We start from the raw sequence: 19,507 nt of genomic DNA, 5'->3' as shown, positions 1-19,507 counted from the left end.
ATGATCCAGAATTAGTCTCTAGACAGCAGTCATTAACTATTCCACAAAGGAAGCCAAAGGGCATTTTAATAAGACATTATAAAAGAACAGCCAGAACAGGCTTAGGTTACAAGGGTGCTGAGAACAAAATGAATGTCACTGACCTCTATGTTCTTTAAGCAGACTTCACACAAGCATTGCATTATTTGTGCCCAAGCAAAGGAGCTGTGTTAACCAAGTACACCAGTCTCTGTGGCAGGCATCTGATAACTACGGTGGGTATCCTTCAATCCACAGGCTGAAGTAACTCACAGTAGGGCACAAATAAATGGCTTCCAAGGATTACAGTCCAGTTAGTCTCCACCAGACCATGCCCTCTCTCTTCTCCTTTACCACTGCCTCCCAGTAAAAGCAGCTCACAGAAAGGAAAATGGCCATATTATCATAGTAAATACTTTCTAATTTTCAGTACGGGCCCACAGGCATGCTACTCAATAAAGGATTACACATTTTAAAAAATTTCCTGAGTAAATACCAATGAGTACCCCCTATCTACAGATAGATTTAAGCTAATAAGGATCCTATAACCAGAAAGTACTTATAAACTAAAATGAAACAAGGCAGAAATATACACAAAGACAATTATTTAAGACCTTTATTAACAGGTGCTTGCAGTTTGTTGACTTTTTTGAAAAAATCAAGCTGTAAACTTTTATTACAAATTAAAAATGAGGTTCTTAAAAATCTCAACTTGACCAGATATGAAACAATTTAAAAACCTTTAAAGGTGTATTGAGAAAAATCAGGCTTTTTTATTTTTTTTAAAAAACACGTTTGTCATTACCAAAAAGAGACGTCTTTAGGTAAAAATAATAAAAACCCCATGCTGCATAGATAATGCAGATAGTTCTAGTTATCTGGTCAACAGGCAAAAAGCAAGCACTTAAGGTCTTCAGCTCCAATCTTTTGTTCATTTCTTATTGCTGGAATTTCGTACTCATTTCTTCTTGTTGGATGACTAAACTGTAAAAGAAAAAAAGTTTTAAAATTATCTCGTGCAGTTCACTGCAATTTTCTTTTAGTACACCAAACTGCTCCAGATTCAAATAAGCTAAGTAGGGAAGGCATTAACAAATCTCATACTGGTTTATCTTAACACAGCAATCCGTAACAGGGGTGGACCCTGCTGTGTAACAAGAATGGTTACTCCTAGGTTCTGGATGACCTTTTGACACTCAGAAAATAGTATAGAGGGGAAAAAAAGTATCAGTGGCCGAAAATAATAATTCTAGTGCCAAATGCCTCCTAGAATCAAGTAAAAAGGGAATCCCTTGATTTTGGAATTGATGATACAATGCCAAAGTTGTCACTTTTCCCAAAAAGACCAACCATATTGGTCACTATCACCTAGGTTATTAATCCTAGTAGCTCTCCCACTTATTTTTGAAAAATGAAAAATAATGCAATGTAATTAACGTTACCTGTTATGGTAAGGTTAGCAAGACTTTCCTCTGCTTACTGGTAAAATCATCCAAAAAGGTTGACAAAAGGCTCTCACATTCAAGATACAATATAAAGCTAGGTCTCCAAGTGTTAGTGAGCCAAAGTATGGCTCTGATACGCCCCATTACCAAAATGGGATATTCAGGTCATGTTATGATTAGTTTGGGTAGAAGATATTATATGTTTAAGTGGCTTACCTTACCTGATGAACTGGGTTTTTTCCTCTTTCATTAAGGGACACCACTCATGATTGCTCAGAGGCCAGAAGGCTATCTATGCTTACTTACCCGGATGATGGTAGAGATGGTAAGCCGGCATTTACTCAGCCCCGCCCTGCTCAGCCTCGGGAGCGGACGAATTCTCAGCTGGTGGATCGGCTGCTTTTGTCTCTTTGCCATCTTGTGGTTTAGGGTTTTCTGGGCGTCTGCGTCGGTAATTGAAGTTGCGGCGGTACCGACGTTGAGGTGGCTGCTGACCTTGGGTCTCATCTCCTTGATTTTCCTTATCTTCTTCATTGCCGTCCTCTCTGGGCTGTCTTTGGCGAGGAGGGCCCCTGGAATGAACATTGTGCAAACCTGCGATGATAAAACCTTCTTTCTTTAACCTAGCCACCAGTATTAACACATCTGGCCTTCCTGTTTATCAAGTGGTCTGCAGGCAATTTAGCAAAATCAAAAGAGCAAATTTGGCTTTTATTTCACAAATTGAGTATGACTTGGGAAAAGGATTTGGAAGTATAAACTGGAAGATGAATGCTTAAAACTGGTTTTAATAGTCTTGTAAGCTTTTACCCATAGTATAATCCATTACAAAGTGAGCCATGAAAGGACTAAAGGTGGTACAACACTATCAACACCTTGATGTCATTTAAAAACATGGGCTTTAAGGTAACCAGGTTTGGGAACAAGTGCTAACTACCCTTTACAGATGAACACTTGCTAAAAATGCAGGAAGTCAAAGCCAAAGAAGAGATGCTCTCTTCATATAAATGAAAGTACACAACAACCATTAGTCACTGGGAAAGGCAAATCAAAACCACTTCATACCCACTAGGATAGTCATAATCCAAAGGCTGAAAAATAACCATGTTGGGGAGGATGTGAAGAAACAAACCCTCAATACATTGCTGGTGGGAATATAAAATGCTGCAGCAGCTTTGCAAAACAGCTTGGCAACAAATGTCAAAGAGTTACTATATGACCCAGCAGTTCTACTCCTGGGTCTATAGCCAAAACAGTGTCCATTATGTGATCACTGTATTATTCACAACAAAAAAAGAAACCCAAATGCCCATCAACTGGTTAATGAAGAACAAAATGTGATACTCATACAATAGAACATGACTTGGTCATAAAAAGAAATCAAGTACTGATACATGCAACATGGATGACCTTAAAAATATGTGAATTGAAAGCCAGACACAGAAATACCTGAAATAGGCAAATCCAGAGACAGGGAAAGCAGATTAGTGGTAGCCAAGGGCTGGGGCAGAGGGGAATGGAGAGTGACTATTAATGAATACAGGACTTTGGGGGTGGCGGACTGGGGGGAGCGTGGCGGTGATGAAAATGTCTGGAATTAGACGGTGGTAATGGCTGCGTGACTTTGTGAATATACTAAATACCAGTCAGTTGCATGCTTTAAATGAACACCAAGATTAATATCATCCTTCTATACCATAAATATTATAGGTCATAATAAGCTCTAATTTCCTATTTAGATCCGTACATTCTATTTTTCACCTCTAATCCCTCCAATCTCCCACCTACCTCTCCCAATCCCACCCCCCACCCCTTCTCCTGAAACTGCTTCCCCACATTTTGTGAACTCATGACCAGTCTTCGGCAAAACTTCCCCTTGAAGAACAGCCTTCAAGTGGTGGCTGTCCCACCCCTAACACTGCGGCTTCTAAAGTGAATTCTAAAACCCCAAGCTTTCAAATCTTACGTTATGCCATATTCCATTTACTACACTTTTCCTGTTGTAATTATCATGACAGTCCCAAATAATATGGGCTTTCAGATTCTTTACTTCCCATCCAATTCTTGTTTGCTACCTAGGTTTTCTCAACTTCAAGCATTCCACTCTCTAATCACCCCTTACTTATTTTCCCGGTTTATTCCAGGTGTCTTGTTCTCGCACTCTATTTCCACTAGGACCTATAATCCAATGATCCCATCACTCATTCTGTCACTTACTCTTCCTTAATCTGTTTCTCCCCTCTTTCTGCAAGTATAAAGTCCACCATTAATCGTTATAACCAGTCTCAAACTCAGTCATCTTTGGGTAACAAATGCTGAACAAATCTAACGCTATGCCTAACCTGAGGCTGCTGCTCAAAACGGCTGGAAACGTACAGCCATGCTGGGTGGACCCACTTTAAATTGGTAAACACTGTTATTTGATCTCCCCTATTTCTCTTCTAGAGATAATTTCACATCTTTGTCCCAAACTCCCCAAACCCCTCTCACCCCTCTCTCCTTTTGACTTCACTAACATACCGGGGCCCATATACTCTGGCTTCTTACACATGCAATGCCCATGGTTTCTAGCAAAAGACTAACCCACTATTTGTGGACCAAATCCTATCCTAACTGAAGACAGTTCTAGCAGTTACTTCCCTGACAACTGTCCTCTTTTACTACGTTTTCCAGCCTACAAATATGCTCTTATTTCTCAAACAAAAAAATCCTTTCTTGATGACACATTTCCCTTTATTGCCACCTCACCTGTCTCCTTCTCAGCAAAACTCCTGCTATATTGGTCTCAGATTTCTTACAATTTGCTCTTGGATCTACATCAATCAGAATTTCACCCCATGGATTATAAGTAGCATGTGTCATTTACTACTCATTTGAACAAAAAATTCCTGGCTAAATAGTTTGGAAAGCCCTGCGTTCGTTGATACTTTAAGGCAAATCAATCTATCTACCATATCTATCTATCTCACCATAGCAATTATCTGACACTGTAATACTAGTCTATTCATTCAAATGAGACCATTTAGTCTAACTTAAACCAAAAGGCAAACAGTAAAACTGAAGCACTTGACAACAAAAATTCATATGCTATTTTTAAGAACACCAATGCAACTAGGTAGAAAATTTAAGCAGCTCTACAATGTAAGAAAAAGTAGACCAAGGATTCTGCTCTTGGAATTTAAATGGATATACTGTCATGAAAGCCTATTTTAGACCATTTATCACTATCACAGATAAACATTATCACTATTTTAAAACATATTGTGATTATTTGTAGTATTTCAACAAGGTAACTATGTCTAGGTTGAAAATAGTATACTACCTGTTAGTCTTAGGGATCACATCTGGAGACTCAATGCTCTAAGACCCTTAAAAGAAATAACTGCTACACCAGTCAATCCTAACATTGTGGGACTGGGAACACTGCCTCAGTGTGCTACATATATGTATAAACGTGTCTGGCTCATGGAGCTCTTCCCTAATTACTCTATACTCTAATAATTAAATACCCTCTGTTAAAAAGATATGCTTACCTTTTACCTTTCTCCCTCCCAATGAACCAGGTTTTAAAGTTATAATACAATGCAGTTTAAACTACTATTTTCTTACCTGTTAAAGGACAGAACATGTGAAATTCCATACCCTCATTAGAGAAAAACAACAACAAAACCAACTGCATAAAGTAGACCACATCTATAAAGGTGTTTTTAACCAGTGCCAGCAAAGATGCAAAGAACACATTCTCAAAGATAACTGACTTCAGGTTCATCTCTTAGGTATCTGATGAAAGAAAATGTGAAGTGTTAACAGATAAACGACAGAAAAAGCCTGCACAAGAAGCATGATGCTGTGAGTCCTAACACATGCTTGAGAATTTTAAAATACAAACCATACCTGCGGAATCGTGGTCTATAACCCCGATACATATTCTGTCTCACTGGTCTACCTTGTTCTCCTGCACCTTGGTTGTCAGCACCCTGAAAAGGCAATGGAAATCAAGCCAATATGGACCAGTAAAAGCCCAACCAGACAGAAGTCTGAGTACCACGGCAGTTAAAAATAAATAAAATCACATTTACCTCCATCACTTCTCCCTGCACAGGAGGGTTGGAATACTGTGGTCGACGCCCATAGGGTCTCCGCATGTAGTAAGGTGGGAACCTTCGCCTGCGGTAAGGCCGGCGCTGTTGGGCCTGGCCTTCAGGAGCACTCTCCGATCCCTCATTCTTTTCCCCACTCTCACTATTCTGGTAATTCTGCTGGTAATTGCGTGGAGGACCCCTGCGACGTGGATAGCGTCTATAATGGTTACGGTCTGCTGCATATTTACTGCCTTGTACTGGAACTCCACCAGGGCCTGTAACATTTGCTGCCTCCGCACCCTACAAAAGCCATCATATATTGATAGTGACAATGGAATTAAGTACACTTAACAAAACTTACACAAAGCAAATAAAAAAGGGTCTCTGTGGCCAGGGGTGCATAGAAATGATTAAATATTAGTTCCTCACTGTTCTGAAGAGATAGCCCTCTAACTGCAGCCAGCACATTAGGATTGATGCACCTGTGTTCAAGTGGTCACCTGACCCATCCATCCACATTAGAGCCACCATCCTAATGGATGAGATCTCCAAAATATTTCCATACTGAAGTCAAACCTTTACACAAAAAGCATCCTCACCTTTTCTCCTTCAACAACATCAAACTCCACAGTCTCTCCATCTCCTACACTGCGAAGGTACTTCCTGGGGTTATTCTTCTTTATGGCAGTCTAGTAATATCACATTCCAAAAATAGATTAACAGGGGAGAATAATGTGCTTTTTCATTTAAAATGTACCAGAGTCAACAATATTTTAGCTTGGATATACACTTAAAATTAGCTTTAAATAAGACCAAACCATCAATAAATTTAGGAAAACAGGGACCAATGCTACCCCCAACCTCAACCAAAATACTCCAATCTTACAAGGCCCCAGCATTTTACCACTATTTTCCAAACTAAAACAAGTAAGTTAACACTCAAGACAGACACTATATAGATATATATTTTAAAATGCTTTTTGCAAAAGCATTATATGTAGCTTTGAACAAAATGAGGATATCCATCTATCCCCAAAGACTGCACTTAATAGTAGAAGCTAGCCCCACACAGGGCCAGTTTAGATGACAGGCGAGTTTAGTTTTGCATGCTTCAAAGTTGACCAAACCAACTTTGTCCCTGTGTTACCGTATCAAACTCAATTACAAATGTCAACCAAAATCCCTTCCAACCTGACTGTGGTAATACTTCGATGGAAATGCAATTCACATGAATTAACTATGCCACTTTTAATATTCCGACTGCCTGGGACAGTTGGTTATTACCTCCCCAGAATACATTAAATCTCACATTGTTACTTGTTCTCCAGACTTCTACGACAAAGTTAAAGGGGAAGAATAATATCTCACGTTTGTAGTACTTCCATAAAGTTCTTCCACACATTACCCACTCAATCTCATTATGACAGATGATGTGAGGCATTATTATTCCTCTTTTAAGGTAATAAACAGGCTTTAAAAAGTTAGGTGACTTGCCCAAGGTCACACAGCTAATAAGTGGCAGAGTATGGACTTTTCTAAAGCCAGGTCTTGGGACTCCAAATCCCATGTTCATTCTGCTACATCACAGCGGTATCCATTACAGGATCACTCATGCATTTCCATTCCAGAGGAGGCAGGACAACCAACAAATCTGAAGCCAATTAAGCTAAGTTGCCCAGAACTGCAGTCTCCTTGATACACCACCAAGACCTGAGCAGCCAAAGTCCTAAGAAACAACTAAATGTTGAAACCACCTCCAAAATAAAGAGGAAAGCATATTGGTGACACCTTGTGGGTTGGTACAAGCGGGTGATATGCATTCAGCCAAATAATTAATTTCATCTGTCATCTAAACTGTCACAAAGTTTTCATACCTTTCATGTAACTCAATTATCTGCAGTCATAGGGGATAGCACAAGTATGGGTAATTAAAATCCCAAACTCTTATTTTGGTCAGCATTTTCAACACCCTCCCCAATCTTCCCAAACCCTTTACTGTTGCTGACGGGCAGCAAGACTGGCAAGCTTGCTGTCTCTTGTACCTAATTCTGCAAATTCCTTTGAACATGCAAAAGGGAAGTAAGGAACAGATTAAGGGTTGGTATTCAATTTTATAAAATAAACATTTGTCTTAATATAACACTTTGCCTGAGCAGTCCTATATTTGTTTAGAATTTAAAAGTTTCCATGCTTATGTTTGACCCAGTGATTACTGGACAGGGCTTCTGATGTATCTAGAAATTGATCTGGCTTCCCCCTTGATTACCACTGAGTGCTGTACAGGGCACTTCAGAGAGCTACAAAACACCAACCTAAGACAGCCCTTCCTATGAAGTATGCTGCCAGCCAAGCTCATACCTCCCTGAATAAAGGCATGTGTAGACTGACTTTGTCTTTTGATGTCTACATTACAGTATAGTGGTTAAAAAGTTCTTAGAGTGATTTTCAATACAAGTTGACAATATTTCAACAGTCTTAGTAAAAAAAACAAAAACTGCAGAGTACATAAAAGTACACATTTATAAACATTTCTCCTACCCACTGCATTCCTATGAGGATAATTAAGTCCAGTGGGGCCTATGATATACTTAAGGTTGAAATATTAGCATTCATTTGGCAGTGGCTTACTTTAACAATAAACTCCTTAATGTTTAAGCATTTTCCAAAATATTTTCCTTAAATGGTACTTGTGGGGGAAGTTTAGCATGTAGCACCTATCCTGTTATAACAGAAGGACCTATGCTACGTTTGCCAGTTTTTCAACATTCATTTCAAATTAACGTATTTTGCAACTTTGGCCGATTTCTCCCAGGATTACTGTTATTTGTCCTTACCACAGAGGTAATTCTAACGGCATCTTGTCAAAGTTTCTGTGTATCTATAGCAATGGTATTAGTTCAAGTTTAGATTAATGGAGGTTTTCAGTTCATCTGAAATTAGGTTTCAAAATTTAGTGTAACAAGTAGAGCAGATTCAACATTTTAAAAAGCTATAGCCTTAACAAAATACCAATGTGAAACACCTATTTTAATTAAGTAAACTGCCAACATAATGTTTCAATGTACACATTTAAGCTGTACTACCCCTCTTCCTGTGGGAACTAAATTGTCTGGTGACTGGACTTAACCTTTTTGCAAGGAACAGTAGTTGACAAGCTATCCACCCTTTTCTTCCCACAAGCCTTGAGCCAGAAGGGTAAATACCCACACGAGCACTCACCTGGTGTACAAATACATCTTCCTTGGTGTCATTCCTACAAGACAGAACCAAGTTGAACAAATTATAAAATTGAACACTACGTTTCATGTTGCCAAAGATTAAGAATACACTTGGTCCTTTCTGCACTCCCCTCCCCTTTTTAGAGACTTTCTCGGCTGCCAACCAGCCATTAGGAAATTAAGAAACAAAACAAAAACACAACCAGTAAGCCACGACGGTTTTGCTAATAACTCTCACCATCTACCTTAGAAGGATTAAAGACTAATAAAGTGTGACCTACTAAGCTATTAAGAGGATAGAAGTGACTAGCAACATACATTCTGTCACTCCTCATCCTACTGAACAGCGTTCCTGCACAACCCACTCCTACCTCTAAGAGCACGGTTACTAACTTAAGTAGGAGAGATCATGAACACATTCTCTTCCATTAATTACTGGCTTCCTACTTTCTCACTTCATCCTCAATCATTTCCTTTTTACCATTTCCAATCCCCAACTTTCCTTGAGGATCATAAAGATGACCACAGAATGTACAATACCAGGAATGAGCCCTAAATGTAAACTATGGACTTTGAATGATAATGATGTGTCTGTGTAGATTTATCGATTGTAACTAATGTATCCCTTTGGTACAGTATAGTGGGGGAAGTCATGGGTGCAATGTGTAGGCCTGGGGTATATGGGAACTATGTATTTTCTGCTCAACTTAGCCATGAACCTAAACTGCTCTTAAAAATAAAGTACTGATTAAAATAGAGGGACAAGATCACAATGAAGTACAAATATGAACACCATCAATACTGACATCATTCACACGGAAAGCATTGTTTATGCTGGAGAACTAGGGAGGTGAAGATGAATCAAACTTTTTACTAGCACACACAACCCCCCTTTTCACTTCGTATGACACCATTTGACACCAATCTTTAGTCTGTTCCTAAACAAATATGGTTGAAATATTTGCTTCAGGACTTTACAAGTAGCTATTAAAGGAGGCAACATTTGCCCTAAGTCTTAAAGGAGTTCACCGGAAAATGAGAAATGTACCAGGTGGAGAGGTCATGGATATGGGTAAAGCCAACAATGAGCAAATTAAGTGCAAATTGGGTTCAACCTAGAATATGGCTTAGGGCTGTGGCTGTGAGGAAGGGTGAATACGGGCTAAATCATCATGTAGGTAGAGAAGCCAGTAAACGCTTTTATGTAGTGGACATATAAATTATTAGATAAATTAGAACACGATAAATTATTAGGTGTTAAAAAATGGTTGCTATTACGGAAAGTTTGAAGCCAAGAGGAGACCTGTTAGTTATAAAAGCTACACCAGAAGTCCAGACTAGGACTGATGGAGGCCTGGACTAAGGGGCTGTGTATGAGGGAGTAGACTTGAGATATCGTTCTTGAATTAATATGGGAAAAACTTTGTGGATGAATGGAGGCTAGAAGTCAGGGGGCAGTGGTGAATGATCTGAATTTTTAGCTTAGAGACTGGAGGTCACGGTGATGATACTATGAACAAAAAGAAGCACTGGAGGAGCAACAACATTTCTAGACCTTTATTGATTTACCCTACCCTATTGTCAGTAGGTCAGAGTTGAGAAAGGACTCAATAGTATAGTTCTAGTGTTTAATGACAAAAGGAACAAAGGTTACAATGAACTAGCCTGACTGGTTTACTGACTATTGGCTCCTTGCGGATCCATGGAGCAATGTATGCACCAAAGAATCCATATAGCTTGGATTATCATAACATGAGGACATTCAATTTATGGAAACAGGATCGATCACACACACACTCACATGGTGGGGGGAGAGGGGGAGAGGGGGAGACAGGGAGAGAGAGCGCGAGCGAGCTACACGACGACTGAATTTCAAGCTCTAAGGCTGTTCCAAAGACAGGGGGTACTACTTCCATTAAAGGGAGTGAAGGGTATAAGACTTGCCAGATGATTAGGTAAAGGATATTTGGTCCTGGACTTTCATGTGTAAATTAACTGAGTTTTGAATATAGTATTTTACAGTTTCAATATGCATTATAATTTCCTAAAAGTTGCAGCTTTCAAGAGAGGGATTTTTCATTACTGACAATAATGTTACCCATGTATCTGGGTAGCCAATACAACACTTTTTCTAATGTAGTTGCAAATAGACATTTACAGATGGAAAATATTATACACCACAATAAAAAGAAGTAAAAGCAGTTATCTACGAATTTTACTTCAGGGTTGTAAAAGAAGTATTAAAAAAATTCACCAAAACTACTTTTCCAGTCAGGACAATCTTAAAGATAGTACAAGACAAGTAGTACACACAAGATAAATCATCTCTTGGAAAACAGATTAGGGAGAGGTTTTCTGGATACAGAGCTATGTGGAAACCAATATATGTTCACTAATGATGTCATGCCAGACAAGGTGATACTCATTTATTCTGCTGTCACTAAACCAGTCTATAAGAGAATATATCATGGTCAAAAGATATATAGATTTTAGGGCATTTCCCTGGTGGAGCAGTGGTTAAGAATCCGCCTGCCAATGCAGGGGACATGGGTTCGAGCCCTGGTCTGGGAAGATCCCACATGCTGCGGAGTAACTAAGCCCATGCACCACAACTATTGAGCCTGAGCTCTAGAGCCTGCGAGCCACAGCGACTGAAGCCCGCAAGCCTAGAGCCCATACTCCGCAACAAGAGAAGCCGCTGCAATGAGAAGCCCATGCACCGCAACAAAAAGTAGCCCCCGCTTGCCACAACTAGAGAAAGTCTGTGCGCAGCAATGAAGAACCAATGCAGCCAAAAAAAAAGTATGTAGATTTTAGGGAAAAACTTGACAGATCAAAAAATGTAGTTTTAGCCAAGCCATTATACTACAGTATGGATGCAATAAATCAATCTAGTTGCAACTTGTTAAAGGACTACCAAGAAGTTCAAGGCACTACCAATAGGAAACCTGATTTTTACTCCTCATTCTACTATTTACAGCTGTGTAGCCTTGGAAAGCTGCCCCCTCCTAACTGGATCTTTTTCTTCACCCACAAAAGGGGAAAAGCTTAGACACCTAACAGCTTACACTGCAGAGGGTTTACGTTCCAGATACTGTGCCAAGCGCTTTAACTCTTTAGATCATACCAATCCCAAGGTAGGTGCTTTTATATTAACCCCCCGTTCTACAAATTAGGAAAATGAAGTATACGGTCATCTGCTTAGAGTGGTAGAATTTGATTCCACAGGCCCTGGGCTTTATCATGTTGAAAACTCAAAAAGGATCAGTTTGGAAATCTTTACATATTTCAGCTGTAGAAGGAGATAACAGCATATGGTTTCTCCAATTTTGGGAGAGAACAACAATGAATAACAAGCATCCCTACATCCTTACCTGTAGTACACAAAGTTATTCGTATAATTAGACCAGGGTTCTGCTGCATATTGCCCCCTCACTTCCCTCAACACTTAAAAAATGTAAAAACCATTCTTTGCTCACCAGCCAGAAAAAACCAGTTCTGAGAGGGTTTCTTGACTCCTGATCTACAGTAATACTGGAAAAAAGGCATGTCATGGCTACTAGAGATCTTACTGAAGAGGGAAAAGCAGCAATTAAAGATGACCAAAATGGCTCATCAAGAAGCATGTTTTAACCTTTAGCTATTTATTAATGCAATGAGGAGAGAATGGAGGCATCACCAGCACTGCCTCTTACCTCCTGAGAACCAAGAGGCATACTTCTGCCTTTACCATACTTTACCGAGGGTGGAAGGTTAGACACAAGCCAAAGTATGAGCTCCAACCCCATGGAGCCAAGTCACTGAAAACAGAGGCTGCCATTCTTCTGTCTAGCACTCAGCATACTACAGGAACATGGTAGGTGCTCAATTTTAAAGTATCTACTGAGTGTCTACTATTCATGAACATTAGCCAGTTCTAATCTACCAGAAGCCACTGGGCTGATGATGAAAGGATAGCAAGCCCAAAGGCCTCATTCAATTCTTTAATACTGTTGGGTATTTACTTGTGCTAGTTAGCTATCTGGGCATTGTGCTAAACACAAGAAATAAAAATAAGATGTGGCCTATCCTCAAGGATTTCTATCTAGAAGGCCACCACTATTCAATCTAAGGCAGCAGCTGAATTACCAAATGTGGTTTTCTACATGTTATAGTATGTTAAGTCATACTAATCAGAGAGGAAGGAGGAGAGAGGGGCAAGGTGGGATATAGAACACAATAGTTAAGAGCTCCTAACCAGAACCACTGGAGCCAAGGTTGGAATCCTGGCTATCCCCATTACTAACTACATAATCTTGGGCAAAGTGCCTTATTGGTAAAGCCAAATATCTAAGTTTGTTTTCTAGTAGCCATAATAAAAAGTAAAGACAAGTAAAACTAATTTGATCATTTCAACATACATGGTCAACATAAGACATTGAAGTATCTTACATTCAGTTTCTCAGATGCTTAATAGGCACATGTACCTACTACTGTATTGGACAGCACAGACTTACAGTATTCCAACAGTGTCATTCCATGTATCACACACCAGTCCTCCCATTCTCCTGCAGTCAAGTGTACTCTTTTTGCTGTATTCTTCTACTCCGCCTCTTCGTATTAACAGATCATTATTTACTACTGAACAAATTTTTAATGAAAACATACTTTTCTCACCTATCTAGAAATATAACATTGTTCTTATTCAGCAAATAACACAGCAGTGACTTCAAGGAAAAAGAAATCACACAGATAGCAAGAGACTTTAGAAAAAAAGGGGATACCATTTTAAGTTGAGAATGCCAAAGAAAACGAAATCCTGCAGGGATCTAAAGAAAATGGAAGTCTCTTCAAAGTTCCTAATGTAGGACAATGAAGGTATGTCTTTTTATGCCTCCACCCCCCCCCACCCCGCCCCATCCCTCCCTTAGCACACCACCAAATCTTCAAGCCTTCCCTAGTACCACAACATTTACTCATTTAGGTTACAGACTACCTATGATTTCTTGGTTCTTACTGTGCGATCAAGTTATGATCAGTTTGACTTTAACAGCCCAAGAGACTTGGCAATCATCTTTCCACAGGTCTATAAAGTTAAAATTAACAGGGTTTGTAGGGTCACAGACTGTTGTATATTTTTCTCTTTTTTAACAACACTTATAAAAAGGCAAAACCTGTTCTTGGTTCACAGACCATATAAAACCAGAATGAGTTTAAAGATAAAGATCTAATACTCTCTTTTAATTCCTTAATTGCCTCCCAATATTAGGTATCAAGCAAGTCCTTTACTTCCTAAAGACAATCTGCACGCTGAACGAGAACTACATTATAGCAATCCCTAACTATATGAAACAGGCAGTGAAAAGCAGAAAGCTTTTCAAATCTGGGGAACTAGTAGCATACAGCTCTAGTGACAAGCTAGAGATCATTTAAGAAGAACCTTTCAATGGCAAAGAATAACTCCTGCCCCCATTATCTGTAGAAAATGTAGACCATGTAGAAACAACCAAACTGAAGACGACTAGGGTCTATTTTCATAGACAGCAATAACAGGAGTTAGCGCACACAAACTCCACTGTCAGAAAACAGAGTTCAAATCCTAGCTCTGCCACTTAGCAGCTACACTTCTGGGGCAAGTTTACTCAACCTCTCTGTGTTTCAGAATAGTACCTATTACCTGAAAGGTTGGATTAAATCCATTAGCTGATTTTAACCATTTACTATAGTTCCTAGCATAAATACTTGATAAACATTAGCTACTCTTATCACCACCATAATGAAGATCAGTTATATACACGTGGAATCCCCAACAGGTAGGGCCCCCGCAAAGGGAGACTAAACCTGACAGCCATGACTAAGTATTTTTTCTAAGAAGGGACAGCTAAGCCCTTCCCTGTCTTGGTTTATTAAATATCATCCTAGACCATGGGTAAAAAGTAATACACAGAAATGCATATAGGAAGGGAAGTCAAACAACAGGAGAGAACTAAGCCTGACAGACTGTCGTAAAAAGAGAATGCATGCCTCATTTACAGGCCGTAATACTCATGACCAGCTGATTTTCATTTCCATGGAACTAAAGACCCCAAAGCTAAAATACAGCTCTTAAAAAAAGAAGATACTCTGATCAGGTAGGCCACCAGTTTGTGATCTCTTCTCTGTTTGATTCTTTTTGCTCCAAATACCTTGCCCAACCCTTACAATTCAGCTTTTTTTTTTGGTTTTTTTTGGTTTTTTTTTTTTTTGTTTTTTTGCGGTACGCGGGCCTCTCACTGTTGTGGCCTCTCCTGTTGCGGAGCACAGGCTCTGGACGTGCAGGCCCAGCGGCCATGACTCACGGGCCCAGCCACTCTGCGGCATGTGGGATCTTCCCGGACCGGGGCACGAACCCATGTCCCCTGCATTGGCAGGCAGACTCTCAACCACTGCGCCACCAGGGAAGCCCTCAGCTTTTTAAGTACTCTGGATAACAGAAAAGTATTCCTATTCTGGTGACTATAAAAAGATGCATGTCCGATTGAAAAATAAATTGTTACTGATTCATGCCAATCTTTCATAAGTTTGGTGAGCATAGATTAATCCTCAACACCTGGAAGCAAAAGAGAACATCAAGTTTCTAGATTTAAAAGCAGAAAATCAAACCCTGAAACCACTGACCCCATGGCATCCTTCTAATGCCATCTTCAATAGTCTTGAGTGAAGTTTATCATAAAATGCAAAGTAATTTTGGGGGGTTAATAAACGCCTCCAGTCACATAATCCAATTATCTTTTGCAGACGCAGCACACAAAGGAATAACAATGAATTCCTAGACTACATAGCCTAACAAAATAAAACCAACATTTTTGCTGTGTTAAAATCTTTATACTCTTATTTAGCACCTTTTGTACAACGAAACCCTTTAAAAAATAATTCTAACAAGGCTGTAACAATTATCGCAGGCAATAACACAGACTGAAATACATGTTTACAATAAAAATACATTTCTTTAAAGGAAAATTTTACATTAAAAATGTATCTTAATTATAAACACTTTAACAGCCTACAATATAAAATTCATAGAATTCTGAGGTTAAAATTAGAGCTACACCAATCATCCCCAACACTACATCCTCTCCTTTATACAGAAACAGTATACATGTGTGACACACACACTTTCTCTCTCAGGAGAGCCAAGTGCCTCCAGCCCCGAACCACCTGCTAGCTTCCAGAACTATAGTTCTTTAAGACATACATTTTCCCTTAAGTAAGGTAAACCTCTCCTGAACTTACCTGCTGTTAGGTTTTACAGTGTCTTGTTCAAGTCTCTGAATCATTCATTGAAACGACCAGTCTTAGAAATGTAAAGCACATCTGAACCAGTTAGTGTGACAAAATACTTGCAGTTAAGACAGTCCAAACAAAGCATCATCAAACGCCAACTTACATTTAACTTGCCCTGTATGATAGCCAAATGAGTTGACTGCAAGTCAGAACAGAGAGATTCAAGGAATGGTATCTCACAGAATAAAAACCATGAGTATATGAAAAACTACTTTTATCTTGGATTATCAATTGTTCACTTGAAAAATATCATAACCTAAGTCCATTTAATGCAGCAAAACAAAAAACATATTTCTAAAGCACAAACTACTTAAAAGCCTGCAAATTACAGTCCCTCTTAATGTGCACACCAGTGATATCCTATCACCTTGGGTCAAAGGTCAAAAGCTGTGTTTCTCAAGGTAAGGCCCACAAGCCATAATCACCTGGAATTCTCCTTAAAAATGTACCCCAGACCCAATGAATCCAAGCCGGGAAGGAAGATTTCAGGAATGTGCCTTTTTACCCTTCCAAGGTAAGCACACTTAAATTTGAAAACCACTGGTTTAAGCGTGAGGCCAATAAGGAGACTCAGAGTAAGACTGAAATACTAATGGAAATGCTAACAAATTCAGAGATCACCTAAAAAGTGATCAAATACTGGCATCAAAGCATTCCCTTCCTTCCTTCCTCACTAGCAGCCCATTATCAAAAAACCGATGAAAAAAATGTGGCCTTGGCCTGTCCCAAAGGCAGTCTGGAAAATTCCTAAAGATTTTGGAAGAGACAAAATGTTTCCCCACAACTGCAAACGTGGAAAACAGACCATCAAATGCTTACAATCTCTTTTGCTCTGAACGCTTCCACAATACCTTATGGTTGAGTAACTAACAGTTTTTCACCAGCCAGTTGTGTCTAAGCTGAATCTTGACCATTTGGCTTCCTTCAGTAGTGCCCATTTCAGAAACATCTGGTGTTACTTCTTATTCTTAAGTTCTTTCAAACGTCTAGTGTAAGTAAGGATGTAAGACAGAAAATGCTGAGATGACTGTATCATACCTGGAAGGCCAATACTGCTGTTAGGTGCACAGTGCTCTACACCCCTGTAACTGCACTACTTGCCTTGGCAGCCATCTTGGATATGAAGCCTGGCTGACAAGGAGACCATGAAGAGCACTGTGAGTAAACTGCCCTTGTTACCATCACTATAGCTACAAACAACTCTAAGGATTAATCCTAAAGATGCAGTTTGTAGCTTTGCCTTCAAATATGAAAAATAATGTTACCGCGTACTAAGACCGCTCTAATAAGCTACAACCAAAGCTTTAGCAAGTACAATTTGGGGGCAAGGAAGTAGAGAAATAAAAATTGAGGAAAGGAAACGGGCCATTCATTTTCTTCCAAATGTTACAGTATGAGCAAATAAAAACAACTGTTGTCAAAACAGCCCTAACGTGAAATTTATCAGAGGCATTGTAAAACAGCATATAGTGGGACACTAAACAAAGGAATTATAACCTTAGTCAAAACGACATACTTGCATTATCAAATCACGTTGCCTCCAGAGGTTAACAAGTTGTAAATAACCTACATAATTAGTGGCTCACATTTTCAAATACCAATTTCAGTAACGTATAAAAGCATGACGAAGATAAAAATGTGGTGGGCCTGAGCCTAACGGAATTATACCAGATCTTAGCTTTCTCAGTTTGCTGTAACTGGTAAGAGATGGCTCACTCCGCTTGCCTTTTAAATCGCTTTGTACCTTTCAAGTTAGCCTTAGATTAACATTTAGCTGCAAAACAAAGACAATCTCTAGATCCACTAATCCTTTCAAGTCACCAAGGAAAACAAAATCCCACTAACAATACACCAGAGGTGGCAACCTACACAAGCTCCAACAGTCCTAAGTCCGCAAAGCCTACAGATGGGACAGAGCATGCAAGAGACAGCACGAGGATTCAGCGGCGGTCATCTCACCTGTTGATGAAACCATATCCGTTTCTTACATTGAACCATTTTACTGTTCCCAAAACCTTCGTTGCTGGAGAAAAAAAAAAAACCCACAATTACCAGACATCCCTTTTTTTTTTTTTAAACCGCCACGCATCAGCATCCGGTGGCTCCCGCGTTCCCCGGCGGCGGCCAGCGGCCACCTGACAGCCTTTCTCTCCGGGGCCCGCCGGCCAGCCGCGCGGTCCACGTGGGTGAGCCCACAGCTACAGAGGCCCGGGGCGCGGGCCCGAGCTGGGTGTGCGCTGGGACCGCGGGCGGCGGGCGCTGCGGCGAGCACGTGAGAAAAGGGAAACCGCTCAGCCCACTCCGGCCTGCGTAGGCGGCGCGCCGCGCCCTCCGAGTACACGCGGAAAGGAGCGGGTGGGGGACGCAACAACGGCGTGCGGGCCCGAGCACACGCGGCCGGCGGGCGGGCAGGCGCCGAGGGGAGGGACCCCGCCGCACACGCGGTCGGCGGCGCGCGGCCGCCCAGAGGGAGGGGCGCGCGGCCGCGCGGGGTCTGCAGGGGGCGCGGGAGGCGGCGCAGGCGCGCCTCGGGCACGCGGACCGGGCGGGCCGGCGTCCGCGAATGGGGGGGCCTGGGGGAGGGGTGGCCGCGCGCCGCCGAGTCGGTCCCCGCCGGCCGCGCGCCCGCCGGCTCGTCCCGCTTCGGGTAACGGTTCCGCCGCCAAGCTTCCCTCCCGCCCCACACTCGTCCCCGTCCGGTCCTTACCGATGACCTTCTTGTCCCCGCCGGCAGGCGCCGCCGATGTGAGGCCGCCCGGGCCGCCGCTCCCTACGCCGCTGCCCGTCGTGCCGGGCTTGGTGTCGGCAGCGCTGAGGGCGGGGGCGGCGGGGGGGGCGGCGGGCGGCTGCTGGGTCTCGGCCTCGCTGCTCATGGTTGCGGTGATGGTGACTGGGGCCGGCTGCGGCAGCTGCGGCTCCTCCCGGGATGTGATGGTAACTAGGCCGGCGGCGGCGGTGGGGCTGCACAGGGCTCTCTGGGGTCCGCTCTCCGCTCCCGCTACCGATCGAACTAGCGAGAATGGCGGGACGGGCGGGATAAGCCCGGCGATCGACCCGCCCCAAGGATCGTTCACTGGCCAGCAATGCTGTCAATCTCACCACCTGACCTCAACTCTTGACTTCTACTGGCTAATGCTCTATCACTCCTCCACTGTCATTGGCCCTTAGGCAGCTAATTCGGCCGACCTGCAACCGTTCCTGCCTCCGCCGCCGCCATAGAGACCGGAACTAGAATTAGAGTCACCACGAGAACCATAGAGTACTCGAGAGGACGGGCAGAGAGAACGTGACTTTCACGAGGCGGCAACCCGGGCGGGCCCGAATTCCAGGGCAGTGTCCTGGCCGAAGGAAAGGCACGGCCAGACGCTTGAGCCGGGATTACCCGACCTGACCCGGGGCCCAATGACACCTTAGCTCCATATGGAGGGAAGGCCTCCCGGCC

At 41.7% G+C, this 19,507-nt stretch overlaps 1 protein-coding gene across 4 annotated transcripts; it reads right to left on the bottom strand.

Annotated features, from left to right (window-relative positions):
* Positions 1-606: 606 nt before the first annotated feature.
* On the bottom strand, positions 607-19,083 carry YBX1 (Y-box binding protein 1). Of its 4 annotated transcripts, XM_032632408.1 has the most exons (9): positions 18,773-19,080; positions 18,025-18,088; positions 16,015-17,051; positions 8,765-8,798; positions 6,145-6,234; positions 5,543-5,845; positions 5,358-5,440; positions 1,770-2,035; positions 617-1,002 (listed from the first exon to the last, which is right to left on the bottom strand). In XM_032632408.1, the coding sequence occupies exons 3-8, from the start codon at positions 16,056-16,058 to the stop codon at positions 1,801-1,803; spliced, it is 789 nt and encodes a 262-aa protein (XP_032488299.1). In that variant the 5' UTR covers positions 16,059-17,051; positions 18,025-18,088; positions 18,773-19,080; the 3' UTR covers positions 617-1,002; positions 1,770-1,800. The 4 variants fall into 4 exon arrangements, with proteins under 4 accessions (XP_032488270.1, XP_032488279.1, XP_032488288.1 ...); XM_032632379.1 differs by lacking the exon at positions 16,015-17,051 and having other exon boundaries at positions 607-1,002; positions 18,773-19,082; XM_032632388.1 differs by lacking the exon at positions 16,015-17,051 and having other exon boundaries at positions 607-2,035; positions 18,773-19,083.
* Between the last annotated feature and the right edge of the window lie 424 nt (positions 19,084-19,507).

The sequence above is a fragment of the Phocoena sinus genome, chromosome 1 (assembly GCF_008692025.1).
Source record: "Phocoena sinus isolate mPhoSin1 chromosome 1, mPhoSin1.pri, whole genome shotgun sequence".
Classification (NCBI taxonomy): Eukaryota; Metazoa; Chordata; class Mammalia; order Artiodactyla; family Phocoenidae; genus Phocoena; species Phocoena sinus.
Note: the sequence above shows the minus strand (reverse complement) of the source record. Positions and strands in the feature narration are given on the sequence as shown.

Bases quoted from the DNA above. Each gene is read 5' to 3' on its own strand.
- YBX1 (XM_032632388.1), bottom strand. From the start codon at position 18,938: ATGAGCAGCGAGGCCGAGACCCAGCAGCCGCCCGCCGCCCCCCCCGCC. The intron at 18,089-18,772 runs GTAAGGACCGGA...TTTTTTCTCCAG, and splicing joins CGGGGACAAGAAGGTCATCG to CAACGAAGGTTTTGGGAACA. The intron at 5,441-5,542 runs GTAAATGTGATT...TTGCCTTTTCAG, and splicing joins TGCAGGGAGAAGTGATGGAG to GGTGCTGACAACCAAGGTGC.